The 15,396-nt window shown below is 31.9% G+C and overlaps 1 protein-coding gene across 1 annotated transcript in view; it reads left to right on the forward strand.

Annotated features, from left to right (window-relative positions):
• LOC145296718 (ornithine decarboxylase-like) overlaps window positions 1-4,644 on the forward strand; it is a 71,970-nt gene extending 67,326 nt beyond the window's left edge. Inside the window, exons 9-11 of the mRNA XM_080142707.1 lie at window positions 294-418; window positions 2,950-3,161; window positions 4,388-4,644. Of these exons, the coding sequence (XP_079998833.1) occupies window positions 294-418; window positions 2,950-3,161; window positions 4,388-4,499 (449 nt within the window). The 3' untranslated portion in view covers window positions 4,500-4,644. The remainder of the gene's footprint in view (window positions 1-293; window positions 419-2,949; window positions 3,162-4,387) is intronic.
• Window positions 4,645-15,396: the final 10,752 nt, after the last annotated feature.

Consider the following 15,396-nt stretch of genomic DNA (forward strand, 5'->3'; position numbering starts at 1 on the left):
TAAAATACAATGAATACTATTTTCATATAAATGCCAAATTCGTGTTTTCTACACATTTTCTGTTAAAAAAAAAAACCTAAATTTGTCGGATCTAGAAAATGAGCTTTATCAAAACATTTAAAATCTCTCATTCCATAGAATTTACACATTTTCTGCTATTGAAAATTAAATAAGTAAATTCTTTATAATTAAGTAATTTAAGTTTGGGGTTTGTAGAGTTAACAATGTTAAAATTTTAATTTCCTTATTCACCTAATCGTATTGGTAACTTAAAATTTTTTTTTTCTTTTTAGGAGCAGACAGAGAGCCAGATGCAAATGACGAACCACATTACATGTATTATGTAAATGATGGTGTTTATGGCTCCTTCAGCTGTATCTTGTTGGACCATGCGAAAGTGGTTCCGAATGTTATCAAGGTAGGTTTAAATCCATTTAAAAATTTTTTTTTTTTAATCCCTAATGTTCTTGACATTAGTGATCTTTAAACCAACGCATTTCAGATGAAAACCTGCATTTACATGTCATGGTGAAATTAGTATAAATTCCAAAAATGTATAAAAATGATCCAGTGCTAGAATTTTTAAATCTGCCACGATATTCTCTGATGGTGGACCCTTAAATTTGGGGTTATCTCCCTTGTTTGGCGAACTGAATGGTTTACACAACTACAAATTAAATAGAATTTATTGAATTTAAGTTTTATCATTTTCTTTTTTCTTCTGGATCATTTTTATAAATTTTTAAATTTATGCTAATCTTGCCATGATAAAAGTAATTTTTCTTCACCTGAAGAGTGATGGCTTAAAAGATCACCAATATAAACAAGCGTTCAAACTTTTTCCACATCTAAAAATATAAGCTTACGCTGGATCCCACATGCCTAGAACGCAATTGTGACATTATGTGAAACCCTCTTAATCCTTTAAAATTTAATCATTTATTGGATGAAGAAACTTAAAAATTCCTCATGTTGCTTGTTTATATTGATCTTTTTAAACCAACGCATTTCAGGTGAAAACCTTATGTAGTTACGTATTATGGCAAAATCTGATATAAAAGGCAAAATGTGTGTGTTCATATGTTTGCCAAAAATTTCTGACAGACGCGTCAGAACGTGACAAAACTAGTATCATTTTTAAGTTCTATCTTTCAGACAACAAATTGCGAAAAATTGGCCAAAAACATTAATTCCTTCATTTTCAACTAAAGTTGTTTTTTTTTTTTTTTTTTTTTTTTTTTTTACATTTTTGCAAGTCATTGTCTCCTTTCGATTGACTAGATGCCATATATTCCAAAATTAACGAATTAATAAAGGAATTCTTTTATAGAGAAAATCACTTATGATTTTTAACGATTTTAGTCTTCATAGACATAAAAGTGGCTTAAAATCATTTTGTTCTGAGAACTTTAGATTTAGGAACTGCACATCTTGCGACGCATGAGGTAATCAAATTGTTCTCTATTTGACGTCGGACCAACAGCATGCCTCCAGTTTCTTCCCATTGCAAATCCAATTTCTTGTCAGCTTCCAGTTCATTTTTGGCCTTTTCTCTCTCCCCAATTGGAGGTTCATTGGAGCATTTGGTTGGCAATTCTCTTATGCCAATCTTTGGCCATGACCTAGACATCGTTTGCAGATTATTGATACTACCTGTTGGTGTGATCTCTACTTGGTTGGTAACTTGATCGCTCTATTTAATTCCGAGAATTCTAAAGCACTTGGTATTAAACACATCTAATTTCTTTTGAATGATTTTTAAGTTTCACTTCCATATAGCAGTGTGAACAAGATGTTCCTGTTATGAAATCTTAATTTGTGTGTGTTGATTGCTCTTTGCCTGTGATACTATCAATGTTACCATCCACCGGGTGTTGGGATGTGGAATAGGGAAAGGTTAAAATACATAAGGAAATAAGTTTATCAGCAATGGAAAGGAAGTTGTATGCCAAGGAACACAAAAGGAAGCTGAATAGGATTGTTAATCCAGATGTGGCAGACAAGATTGGGCAACATGTTTTAAGTATGGCAGTGAATTTTGTGACGGTTGTGGACCGTCTTCAATTTGTGAGAATTGACTACAGTTAGTTGAGATGAATTGCCAATCGGATACTGCTGAAAGCCTGTCATAGCTTGGAGCAGATGGGAAAATTGATTCACCAACTGATGAACTTAGCCTCTGCAAACTACTAAGATGGGGACATTAGCATTAAGAGAATTGATGGTGTCACACACACACACACACACTGCACCTTGAGTGCAACTGGTACTGACAAAGTATGTTTTTCTTTTTGTTTTATTGGACTTGGGTGCCATCAGCCAGAAACAAAGATGTGTGCTGAGTGCAAATTCGCATAACTAGTTAGTAAGTGAATGCATTATCGATGGGACCACGACACATGTTCTCACGGTGCAAATTTAGCTTTTCAAAACGAATTAAAGGTTTGTGCATGGGTGGTTTGCAAATTGCATCGAAAGCAAGATTTTTATCGAACACCTACCTTCTATGTTCTTATTTCTACACAAAATAAGTTTTTGGTATTGGATATCATTCTTTTTTTGGTATTGGATATCATTCTTTTTTTGGTATTGGATATCATTCTTTTTTTGGTATTAGATATCATTCTTTTTTTGGTATTAGATATCATTCTTTTTTTGGTATTAGATATCATTCTTTTTTTGGTATTAGATATCATTCTTTCTAACGATACCAGGTTTGTGCCTATATGATGTGGATAACAAGTTTTTAGCAGACATACAAACACAGATGACTGAGATTTATATACTAGAAAACTTTTATATTTGTGAACCACTGTGATTCTCCTCTGCAGCTGCCAACATAAGACTGACACTGCTAAAGAAGAAATCCACGGGAACGTTTTGGTCAGCATTTGCTGTCGAGCAGGGTAGCATAACGATATCATTTAATTCCGTTTTTCTCTCCTCTAGGACCTGTCTGACTCGATGTTTTACAGCTGCAGTGTTTGGGGCCCAACTTGTGATGGCCTTGACTGTATCCAATCTGAATGTCAACTGCCGGCCCTTAAAGTTGGCGAATGGATTTATTTCGAAAACATGGGAGCCTACACCTCATGCTCTGCCTCCAAGTTTAATGGCATGCCGGAACCCAAGTATTACTATTTTTGCGATAGTCTCCTATGGTAAGTTTTGCTCGCCCACCGTTTTTTTTTTTTTTTTTTTTTTTGCAGCCTCTAAATTGTCCCTTTGCGTTTTAGTTCTTGCCTTCCATGAGTAACCTTTCTCACAAAGAATTGCTGTTTTCTAGGTTAGAATCTATTCCGTCATCATTGACTAATTTTTTTTCTAACTTGATATAATACCAACTAGTGTTGGGACGATTAATTGGAATCGAAAATATCCAAACTTTTTGGGAATGTCAAAAATGATTCCTTTTATGTTTTTTATTTGATTTTGTTTCAAACAATTTTTCACTACCAGTAAAAAAAAACTAAAATCTACAGATCACCTACCCCCCCCCCATACCGATTTTTTTTTTTTTTTTATAGTAATCGGGAGGGGGGGATAACGTTAGTTAAATATTTAGATTTATAAAGAATCTAAATTGTATCGGAATCTAATTATAATTACTGATTCTGATACAATTAGATTCAGATTCTTTATAAATCTAAATATTTAACTATAACGTCATTTTCCCTGATTACTGTAAAAACATCAGAAATATGTGTTGGAATTGGGAATTTAGTACAGAATCGTCCCATCACTAGTACCAACATACGATTTACTTAAAAAGCCACCAATTGTTTTATACAAATTTGAGATGAGGATTGACTAAACTTTTTTTTGTATTGGTATTGTTCAGATTATTTACATCTTGGTTGTTTTTCTCATAATAGTGTGACCAATCCAAATACAAAATGTTTAAATTGTTTTGATTGAACTAGTGTTCTCATCTTGAGTTTTTTTTTTTTTTTTTTTTTTTTTTTTTTTCTTTTGCAACGTTTCGGTCGGTTTGGCCTTTGACCATCGTCAGGCATGTTGGAAAAGAAAGGTTACTGACTCTGTAAATATTTTCGTATTCTTGGAGTTGGTTGAAGGCCAAACTGACCAAAACATTGCACAAATAACACTTGAGATGAGCACAATAGTCCAATCAATACAAGTAATATAAACATTATCATATCATCTAAAAAATGCAGAACTTGAAAGTAAAACTCATTTGCACACTTCTCGGTTATTTTTTTAACTTGGGAGTCGTTACTTATCAAGACCATAAGACAACTTGAGGATAAAGGTTAATGAATGTAAAGTGGTAAAGTAGTAACCGCTGATGGTGTAAATTTGGTAAAATTTTATTTATGGAGACGGCTCAAATTCCAAACTACAATTTTTTTTTTTTTTTTTCCAGGGACAAAGTTGCCTGGAGAGAACGCAGCTGTGAGCCACTCAAATCGCGATGTGTGCTGGATGGAGTGACCTTTGAAGAAGACCAAGAAACACTAGAAATAGCAAATGTCTAATTTTAAACTCTGACCTTTTTATTAAACATTTTATGGATTATTTTTAAAGATTTTAAAAAATTTATTTATTACAATTTTAAATTTTTTTTTCCTTTTTAATTTTATAAAAAAAAAACTTCATTTATTAAAAATAATTTAATATTGATTTGTAATGTCCCATTATACTTTTTCCTTTTTCCATATTCAATTTTGAGTTTGATGTTAAAACTTTTCTCTAAGTCGACTTGCCTTTTTAAACTTTTTATTGGCATGTTTGAGTTGAGGTATGAAATTGTTAACCCCCACCCACACACACCCAAATACTTTATTTTTTTTTATTTTTGTCTTTTTGCCAACACTTTACTATTTATTGTATTATTTATTTGAACGTGGATCAACCTGCAAAATTCCCTCCAGACCCACTTTTTCATTTTAATTACTTTGGTTTTTCTGCTTTATTCTTTTTCTTTAATCAGAATTTTTGCAGGAACTTTTTTTTGTTTGCATGGATTTACTCTTCAGGCAAAAAACAAATCATTAATTTATTTTATCTTTATTTTTTTTCTTTATTTAAAAGGGCATTCATTTGAGTTTCTATTTTGTAAGATTTCTCCTGTAAAATACCAAAATATGTCCTAATTTAATATGCTTGCTTTTTTTTTTTTTATATATCTCTGCTTCCTACCCACCTTAATATTCGCTCTCCTTCTACATTTCCATCTTTTCTTTTTCACATTCATTGATTTTTTTACATCTTAGTACAAAACAATTTTAATTCATTTTCCAAAATACTTTTGCTTTTACTGTCGGTGAGAAGTTTCTGTATAATCTATGGATTCCTTGTGGACTATGGGTTTTTACAGAATACCAGCATTGAGAATGTAAGGATAACTAGAAAAGCATCTACGTTCAGTGATCTTATCAGCAGTAAATGTCGTATATAATTCCAGTCAACTAAACAAAAATTACCATAAGTTGTAATAATTCTTTCCATCTAAAGACCTTGTCAGGTAACAATAAACCACTGGTCTTACTCAAGGTCGGTTCTTTAATGTAAATGAAAACTAAATATAAATAAATGGGAGTTAAAAGAAAATTTAACACAAATTTAGCCCAATCTCATAAATTTATTTCAATCCTCTACAGGTCTTCTCAAATGGGAGCTAGTCAGGTTAGGATCTGACTGAAAAAAAAAAAAAACCCATAGAGGGTTGAAATAAATTTGAGATTAGGCTATTTTTTCTTATGCATGCTTTGCCTTGAGCTCTCACACTTGCAATTTCCTAAAGAAATTGCTTTATCCTTTTCAAACTGATACTTATATATATTAGGGGCAACCTTATCTAGTTTTGCTGATGACTGATTAGTGTAAGCTTTTAATCAAAGCTTATATCACCTTCCTGTTTTGTTGGTTGTATCGATACAGTATGTTTTGTTCTTACTCAGTGTATCCAACTTTGAAAAATCAAATTAATGGAATGTATGTGGTAAAAATATAATTTAACAAATTTAATCTTTTTTAACTAAAAAAAAAAAAAAAATCACAAAACCACTGGATTGTGTTCTAAAAAAATGTGTTCTTGTGTAGAGCTTTTAAACTTATGCGTTTCTGATGAAAAGGTATTTGCATGTCATGGTGAAATTACTATAAATTCCAAAAATTATGGAAAGGTGATCCAGGAGAAAATTAGAAGCAAAAGTTAAAATTATCAAGTTTAGCGACTTTTAAAGTTTATTGAAGGTTTTAATATGGGAGAGTTTGTAGGAGCCAAGGGAGGTAATCAGATTTTATTCTGAATATGTACTACCATTTTTAAACACAAGATCTCTTAACATAATTATGGCTGATTTTCTTTTTAAGATACTTAATATTCTTACAAATTGTTAGATTTCATACTCATTTCTACATGACTCATAAGTACATAGTTTCCACCTGAAATGCGTTTGTTTAAATAATCACTAATCTACATGTGCATCAAATTGTAACCAAATTTTAATCAGAATAACAAGTATTTCCTAAAATTTGATTTTAAATTTATCAAAGTTGTTTAGAAGCAAAAAATATAAAATTTAACCTAAATAAAATATTGGTATCTACTCATGAGACATTAGATGGCTGAAAGCATTCAATTTCCAGAAAGTCTGATTCGATAGTTAATCTATCTAATGATTTTTGTTTTAAAAAAAAACCTTATAATTGTCTTGTAAAGATATAATTCTCCCTTTTTAATTAAGGGGGAAAAAAATAGTAAAAAAAAATTTTTTTTTTAATTAAGACATGTACCCAGATTTTAGAATTTGGACTGCTCTTATTTTATTTCTCCATCCTTTAACTATGAAATAACAAATGAAAAGAGTATATTACTCAAATGAATTTTTCAGTCTTTTTTTTTTATATACACATCTTCTGAAAAATCTTTTAGAAAAAAAATTTAAAAAAAAAAAAAAAATTCTTTGACCCATTAGTGCCCCCTTTTTTCTAATTTATTACCAAAAATTTTTTTATGAAAGTAATATTTGGTACTAAAATTGCTTTCAAAGATTTGTCATTAGATAGAGCATTAATTTAAGCTATATGTATGTGTGTGTGTATATATATATATATATATATATATATATATATATATATATATATATATATATATATATATAATTTGCATGTTTAGAATTCGACCTAAATACAGAAAAATATTTGTACATACCCATCACAGAACAAATGTCATATTCCAAATATCACTTAGTATTTTTAACTAAGAAAATATAATTTTATGAGGAAGCAAGGCTGATTGATGTTTTGGGAGTTAAGGGAGAAAACCACATTTCGATTTTTTTTTTTTTTTTTTTTTTTTTTTTAACATGAAATTTCTAATGGCTGCAAAATATAAATCGCTAAAAATCATGCCATTTGATTTTCTTGGTTAAAAAAAAAATACATGATTTTTGGAAGATGACATTTTCGTTCTATGACTGGTATGTACATTATAAAGATTATAGTTTCACTTTTTAAATTAGGGGGAGTTCTGGATAAGAACCACAAATGTGGTTTGGTTATAAGGACTACTTAGAAAAAAGAATTTTGAATAGATGAAATGTTTCACATGATACTGGAAACTGATATATTAATCTATACTTACCATCCGACTATTTGAAAGACCTTCAATTATGGATATCTCAGAAAAATAAAATTGTTAGTCATAACATGCATATAATCAACACTAATGGGTTAATTAAAAAAAAAAAAAAAAAAAAAAAACTCTCCTCCTTAGATGGTCAAAAATGTTTTTGTAAGATTTTTTTTTACTAGAACTTTCTGAAAACAAAAAATATATTGCAGACAAAAAAAAAAAAAATTAAAAAAAATTCAGAAATAACTTGTATATTAAATATATGTAATATTCTTAAACACGTATATATGATTTGCTTATATACATGCTGTTATCCGACAGTTTTTTTTTTATAAAAGAAAAACTTCCTGAATTTATTTCTTGTAAAAGTAATCAGAGTATATTACTCCTTATTTATGCTAATAATTAGCACAGAATTAACTTGACCTTTTAATTAAGGAAGTCTGAACCATTTAGCTGACAGTGGGGGAGGTGGGTGTATAACAACCACTAGTATTGTTGTAGATGGTGGACCACTTAAAAGTTTAAGATACTATCCAACATTGGTGGACTGGTAACTGTTTATTACATTTAACCTCAGAATTAATTTTTTTTTAATTTTTTTTTTTTAACCTTGAGGCTTATTAAGGCTCAAAAGCCACTCTAGGATTAGGGTCAATCAGTGTTAGGTAGACAGCAAGACACAATCATGACAATCAGTAATGTTAGAACTTGTTTACATTAGACTTAAAAATGATCATGTTATAGTCAGCTTAGAAGTATCCCTGTGGTATTGTGTTCTACACAAGGACAAATCTTTGAAAGAAGCTCTGTTCATGGAATTTTCATTTAATTTTAGGCACAGATGGTGAGAGGAATTGACAATTGTTGTAGCTAGATACGTATTTATGAAAGCTCCATGAATAGTTGACCTTAGAGTTCTGACTTTCCAGAGCAATTATAAATTAAAAGTTTCCAACAAAAATAGTCTCTTATCAAGCAATTTGTAAAAAAAAAAAAAAAAAAAAAAAAAAAAATGCCCTTTTCTTCATAGCTATACAACCTGTCAGAATCTATTCCATCTAACTTATTTTTGCAAGTTTTAACTTGTAAGTAGATTTTTTTTAAAGCTACTTACATCCAGTGGCTTCATGCATCGTCTGCAGCGATTTCCATGTTTAAAAATAAATTTAGCACTGGTAATTACAAAGTGTGAATTTTCATATATGAAAGACACAAAAATACCATTGTGCAGGTTTATTTTACTTTTTTATAATCTACTTTAACATGTTATGGATATCGACTGCCACTTGCTTTCTTGGAGGACAGTCCCGCTGCTCTCCCCTTGCTCCCCATTGTCAGATTCTTTTGGGGAACTCATAAACGGTGGATTATTTCTGCCAAATGCTGAATCTGTTTTAACTAGCATTGAAACCTTGAAATCCCCCCCCCCTGAAAAAAAAAATTGTTGCTATCTGGTGTTGTACTTTATTTTCTTAAGTATAAAGTGTGCCATAATGTGCACACGTTAATCCACGCTAAACTTGTGCATGTGCAGGAGTGCATATGTACATGGCTGACTGTTTGCCATTTTGACACCAAAGATCAGAATATTTAAAAAAAATTTTTTTTTTTTTTCAAGCAGCAGCAAATCTAGCACAGTTCTGGCCACTGTGCTTCTGCCTGACAGTACAGTGTGTTCTGTGTGCTTCTAGCCATCTGCTTCATTCCTTAAGATTTTATTGAAAGAATTTTTTTTCTAATGTAGTAATTCTACCTGGATGTTTTCCCTCGGGTTCCCAACACCACCGGGATCTTTCTCTGTTGGTTGAGGTATTGTCTGTATGATTCTATGCCATTCTAGGAGGTCCACCTTTCCAGGCTTAGCCTTCTCCGTCTTTGATGAGAGGGTTAATTTCAGACTAATCACCTGAGGTGCTCCTACCAGGGTATGCTAATAAGGATTGTTCAGGCATTTTTTTTTTCTTCCTTCCAGGCCAGAGCCTTCCTTCTCTGGGGCATTGGCTTTTCACCAACTTTCCCAACCTTTTTCACATTTTCCAACTGAGGGAGATTAATGTTGCTAGTGTAGTGTATTTAAGGATGCAGAATGAAGATAAACGTAGATATCAGATGTTTGAAAATATATTTTTCTGACAAGTCTAACTGTACGAGCATTATGCTGAAAGTATTTTCATTTATGACCATCATAACTGTTTTTGTCATCAGTTTCAAACTTGTATTGCTTGCATAATTTTAATGTTTGAAAAGTGGAGATAATTTTATAAGTAGACATTTTGCATTTAAGTACTCTAATGCAGAATGATGCTTGTTCAGATAGTCAAAGATCGATTTTTATTTTTTTTTACTTTTTAAATATGTAGTTTTAAGCAAGAACAATAATATAACAGACTTAATTGGCATGTCGAAAACAGTAATATATCCAAAAATTACGAAAATTCATGGAATAGAAAGTCAATTTTTTTTTTCTTTTTTCTTTTTTTTTTTTCTTGTATTTTTATAAAGTGAAGAGTTTACACAAAGGAAATAACTCCGAATGCATATTTTAGATTACACCGTACTGGCGTCTTACATTTGTAGCCTATAGTGGTATACTTTTTTTTTTTTTTTTTTTTACTAAAATCAATATAGCAGTTGTGTTACTGACTCTTAATTTTTTGATATTACTATTTTCGACATGACAGTTAAGTATGTGATACTGTTTTTGCTTAAAACGGCATATTTAAAAAAAAAAAAAATCTGTCAATGCTATCTTAACGAGAATCTGCAGATTTGTTAATTTTTGATTTGATGGCAAAGCAATAAAAAGCACACCATGCCAATTAAACGGTAGTTTTGATTCCCGTGGTTGGTCAATTTCTTCAATTAAGACAAAGGTGTGCGATTTATTAAATTATATATGCATTCAAAAACTGTCCTTTCCATTGAATACAATGTATTTAATCTTGGAACTTGTTTCTTTTTAATTCATACTAACTTGCATTGCAATCCACTTCTAACGTTAAAATAACTAGACATGAACACACGTTCTCCAAACTTTCATTGAAGAATAAATCAAATATTAATTAATCTTTGCTGTATATTTGCTTTTTATACTTAAAAAAACACAAAAAAAAAACCCTTCCTCAGTCTGAGGGAAGGGGAAGGGACAGCCTTAAAATAGCTACGACTCTAATCAGCAAAATATTATATCAGTTAGGGACACTTGCCAAAATCAGCAAGTCTTGCTTGTACCGCCAAAGAATTTGATTTGTTGTACAAGCAAAATATTGTTGCAGCATTCCCTTTTGCCTTACCGTACAGAAATCTTCTGCTTTTAGCTTTTGTGTGTGCCCTCATGAGGGTCATACTGTGAAAATGACATTAACTCTTATTTATTATACATTTGTTTAAATCTTATTTTAATGGGTTTGTTTTTAATTTTTTGTTTTTAGTCATTTTTTTTTAATTTATTTTCTTTTAAAGGGGTCTAAGTTTTAAAACAAAAAAGCAATTTTTATTCCCATGTTTGCTATTAAATACAAAAATAACCTCTTTAAAGCAAAGACTAGTTAAAGTTCAATTTCTTTTGTAATAAAAAAAAAAATGTTGAGTGCCATCAGCTAGAATTGAAACCAAAGCATATAGCACTCCAGCCTGCCGTTATTGTTTGAGCTATCAGCAGATGGGTAAGGAAATAGTTTAAAATGAGCAGACTTTAACATATCAATGTATATTTGCACAGACTATTACTCACAGGCAAGATCACTTTGGACCATTTAAGGAATGGTCTACAAAAAAATGCAATCATTTGACCCATCTCACGCCTTTCTGCAACTTTACATCTCGGAGATGGATTTTGAAAAACTGGAGACTGACATCCAGAGTTTTATATATTGGATATATAGATGCACAAATACATATATAAATCAGTTAAACAAATAAGTTAGTAGAAAAAGAAAATCTTCATATTTGTGTTAACGCCAAGCCACGGTGAATACTGCCATGATAGATTTTTATTTCACTTGACATTTCAAGGGTCCAGTTGAAGGCAGGTTTCAGAGACCTTTTTGTAATGTGCCTACCTATGACGTCATCAGCTTTCTTAATGGCTTCTGATGCAGAGGCAAGTTTCACAGCGATGTTGTTAGCCCTTAACAAATGTTCAAAGCATTTCGGGTGATATTGCTTCATCTTACCCTAAATTGTTGCCATGCCGGAGCATTTTTTTTTGGATGTCCTCATTGCGGACATAGTCAAGTAGTAAAATTCCAAGCAATAACTTTGGCTTTAATAATGGTGAATTATCGCTTATGTCGGTAAAAGCACTCAGAGCTGTACAAAGTGATGGGTCTCCCAACAGTCCGATAGATCTTCAAGTTAAAATATTAAGCATCCTTTAATCAAGATAGGATATAATATTATACAAAACACCTTTTGTTCAGTTTCAAATCCTGTCTGTGGTCAATTTAAACAGTGAAGATTAATGTGAATTATTATTAAAACTGTTACTTAAGCAGAATTTTTTTTTTTTTAATATTAAACATGGGAAGAAAAATTGAGCCCAAAAAAAATCTTTATTCCTAAAAATGAGTTCTTGGTCAGAGAGTTTTAGATTGGTGATGATACAAACTTTGGGAACACCTGCTATAGACAATTACTGGTCAATTTTCATTGTGGATCATGTACGTCCTGTACGTTGGCCTGCGATATGCTGACGTTGGAATATATGTAACCCAGAATGGAAATAATAAAAATAAAAAAACTAAAAAAAAATAATAAATCACTTGTGTTGTTTTATTTCTTAATATTTTATTTACATCAGTTGTTGCATAACTTGCATTGCTTTAATTGATTTGAGGCAGTCAAAATGGATGCCAAAAAATGGCCCCATGTTTGACGGCTCTGGTAAGTGTACAACATACCGTGAACTGTTCCTGTGATGGTTGCTCTTGGATTCAGTCGACTTATTTGTAAATCACCAGATCAATTTTGGACAAATTTGCAATTGCTTTTCTTAAATTTCCTGTCACTGTGTATATGAACCAGATTTATTTTCTCTTCCTGGTTCAGATTCTCTCTCATTCTCAGTCACAAATATTTTGCATCAATTGGGGGCTATGTAAATCCTTTAAAAATTAAAACGCTTTTTTCATTAAACCAGAGGAACCCAGTTGACCCAAGTCTCAGGATCGGTGTTGCTGGGTGCCCTACTGTGGACGCTTCCGTTGGCAACATTTCTCCACACAAACATTAACAAACACATAAACTGATCGATATTATTTGTCAATCTAAACTTTATTAATTGAAATATTTCCAATCTTTCTCATTGACTATCTTACTTATACGAAATCAAATGAACATTATTGATTCTTATAAACAACTCTCAATTTATATAAATGAGCAGAGAAGTTTTAATAACTATTTCCGATCCATGTAACACGCGGCTATTAATAAATCAATTCAGACCTTTCCAATGTCTCGGCTAATCAACTCGTTTGTTTTTACAAAAACTCAAAATATTCAAACATTCTGTTCTTCCAATTGAAGTAAACTTTCATATTTAACTTAAAATATCTTTTATTAAATATGTCTTCTGATTTCGTTAGTTTTTGTCTGTAACATTGTTTTTTCTCGCATTTGATTTGCAATTTTTCATTGAAAATATTTCTCTGAATAAGGCTCATCCCAAAAATACATTTCCCATCACAAATTAACCTAAAGTACCCCCCCCCCCTAAACAGCGTGAACATATCCCTAAAAACCTGGTGATTCACATCGAACCACAATATATAACCTGAAGATCTGTTGTCTTTAATCAATTTTGTCTTTTTTTTTTTTTTTTTTTTTTTTTCTATTATAGAACCAAAGATGTTGCAAATTAATAGCATGCTAAATCGCTCCTTCCTGCCAAAAATGTTTTTCTTTATTAGGCATTTGAGTCAACACTCTGATTTGATGATTGAACAATTACCACAATTTCATTTTTTTTTTTTTCTCCTACTTAAAGCATAGTTCCATAAGGGGCTACATTTGGGACAAAATTTGCAGGGACACTATGTAGGGAGTTAAGCAATGAGATGTCTGTTCACATTTCACTTAAACTTTTGCATGTTGGTACAGTCTGGAATTCCCTCCTGGGTTCCTGCTTCCTAAGTCTAGCAGTTCAAGAGAAGAAACGAGTATTTTGAGTAGAAAATTTTCTACAAGGTGGGATTTTGCTGTCTGTCAGTATTTACATTGAGTGTTGGATCGGGTTGCAAGTATTTTGAATTCTTCAAAGCAGGTTCGATTAAAATACTTGTAAAAACATTTTGACAATGTGACGGAGGTTGGAGTTTGGTTGCTAGTGTGGACCTATTAGGTTAGTGAGATATATATATATATATATTAAAAAAAAACTAAAGAGCAAGAAATTAGTAGCAGATGTGGCATTGGAGACTTAGATTACCAAAGTTAAGCAACGTTGAACCTGGTCAGTACTAAATTGGTGACCATTTGGGACTTCCAGGTGCTGTATGTGCTTTCCACTTATCTCGGCATTGTTTTCAGTTATCCTGGACTTCTTGCCACTGGACTCAAACAGTGCCTATTCAGGTGTGGTTGGGATTGCACAACCCTTGCCTCACAATTACGTGTGCAGCTGCGCCTACAGAGGTTATCCTCAGTCTTTCGAGACTGAACAGAGGCATCGATGCCTAAACTCCTCAGCTTCACACTCACAGGCAACATAATAACATTGTCACGTTATGACTACTGGACTTCTACGTTCTTGATCTGAAAGTCTCATCTCTCTGATATTGACCGTGTGAGACTGTAAGAAAGCAACTTTCGTCATGGACGTGCGTCAGAAGCAGACACCTCATTGAATTCCTGGCAAAAGTGCCGATTAAAAATGGTGGCGACTGTAGAAAATTATTTTCTGGAGTACAAAACATCGCTTATTTTAATGGTACCACTCCCACCTTCGTAATTTCAGAACTTGAGTAAAAAATTATATAATGAAGCTTTACATTAAGAGCGACCCTTGTACTGTCGTGACTTTGTTTAATCTTCCCATTATGGGACTGTGAAGCATAAAACTCTACTGATGCAGGTATACATGCAGATCGTCTGAGGTAAGAAATTTGGTTGGTGCATTAGCTTCGAGATGGCAACAAGGTTTTATCTTCTTCAGAAGTAAGATTTAGTTTTTCTCAACTTTTATTCCAAGCGTGGCTCTCTTTCTATGTTGTTACAACTTAAATTTATAAAAATTAATGTGTGCGTCCATTGCACAGGCCATAATCGTCCCACTCGTTCTGGGTCAATGTTGTTACTTCATCCAGGCAGTGCTGGGAATTTCTTCAAACAAAATCTGTAAAAATTTCAATTCCAGGTTAAAAACAATTAAGTTTCTTTATTTTATTTTTGGATGTTAAAATGGCACTTGTTTTCCTCTGTTGAATAGCAAACTTGAAAAATGGGATTTTTACCTAATCAATCAAACCAGAATATAAGTTCAATCAACACAATCCCTTAGCTAAATATTTGCTTCACTTCCTTTAGTCCTCACATCTCGTAATATTTCTGACAAAGAGAGAATTGCTGTTTTCTAAGTCTGAATCTAATCCATCTAACACTTATTGGCAGTTTTTGACAGTGTATTATTTTAGCACCTTATCTCAAATAGCTTCATTCCTTGTCTGAATTTTTTCCCATAAGTCTCAAGAACCTACCTTACTCTGAGAAGCACACCAATCCAACTGATAACCAACCCTCAGGCATTTTTTTTTTTTTTTTTTTTTTTTTTTTTTTTTCTTCCCTATGTCCTG

Source organism: Euprymna scolopes, chromosome 17 (assembly GCF_053919585.1).
Source record: "Euprymna scolopes isolate OS-2025 chromosome 17, ASM5391958v1, whole genome shotgun sequence".
Classification (NCBI taxonomy): domain Eukaryota; kingdom Metazoa; phylum Mollusca; class Cephalopoda; order Sepiida; family Sepiolidae; genus Euprymna; species Euprymna scolopes.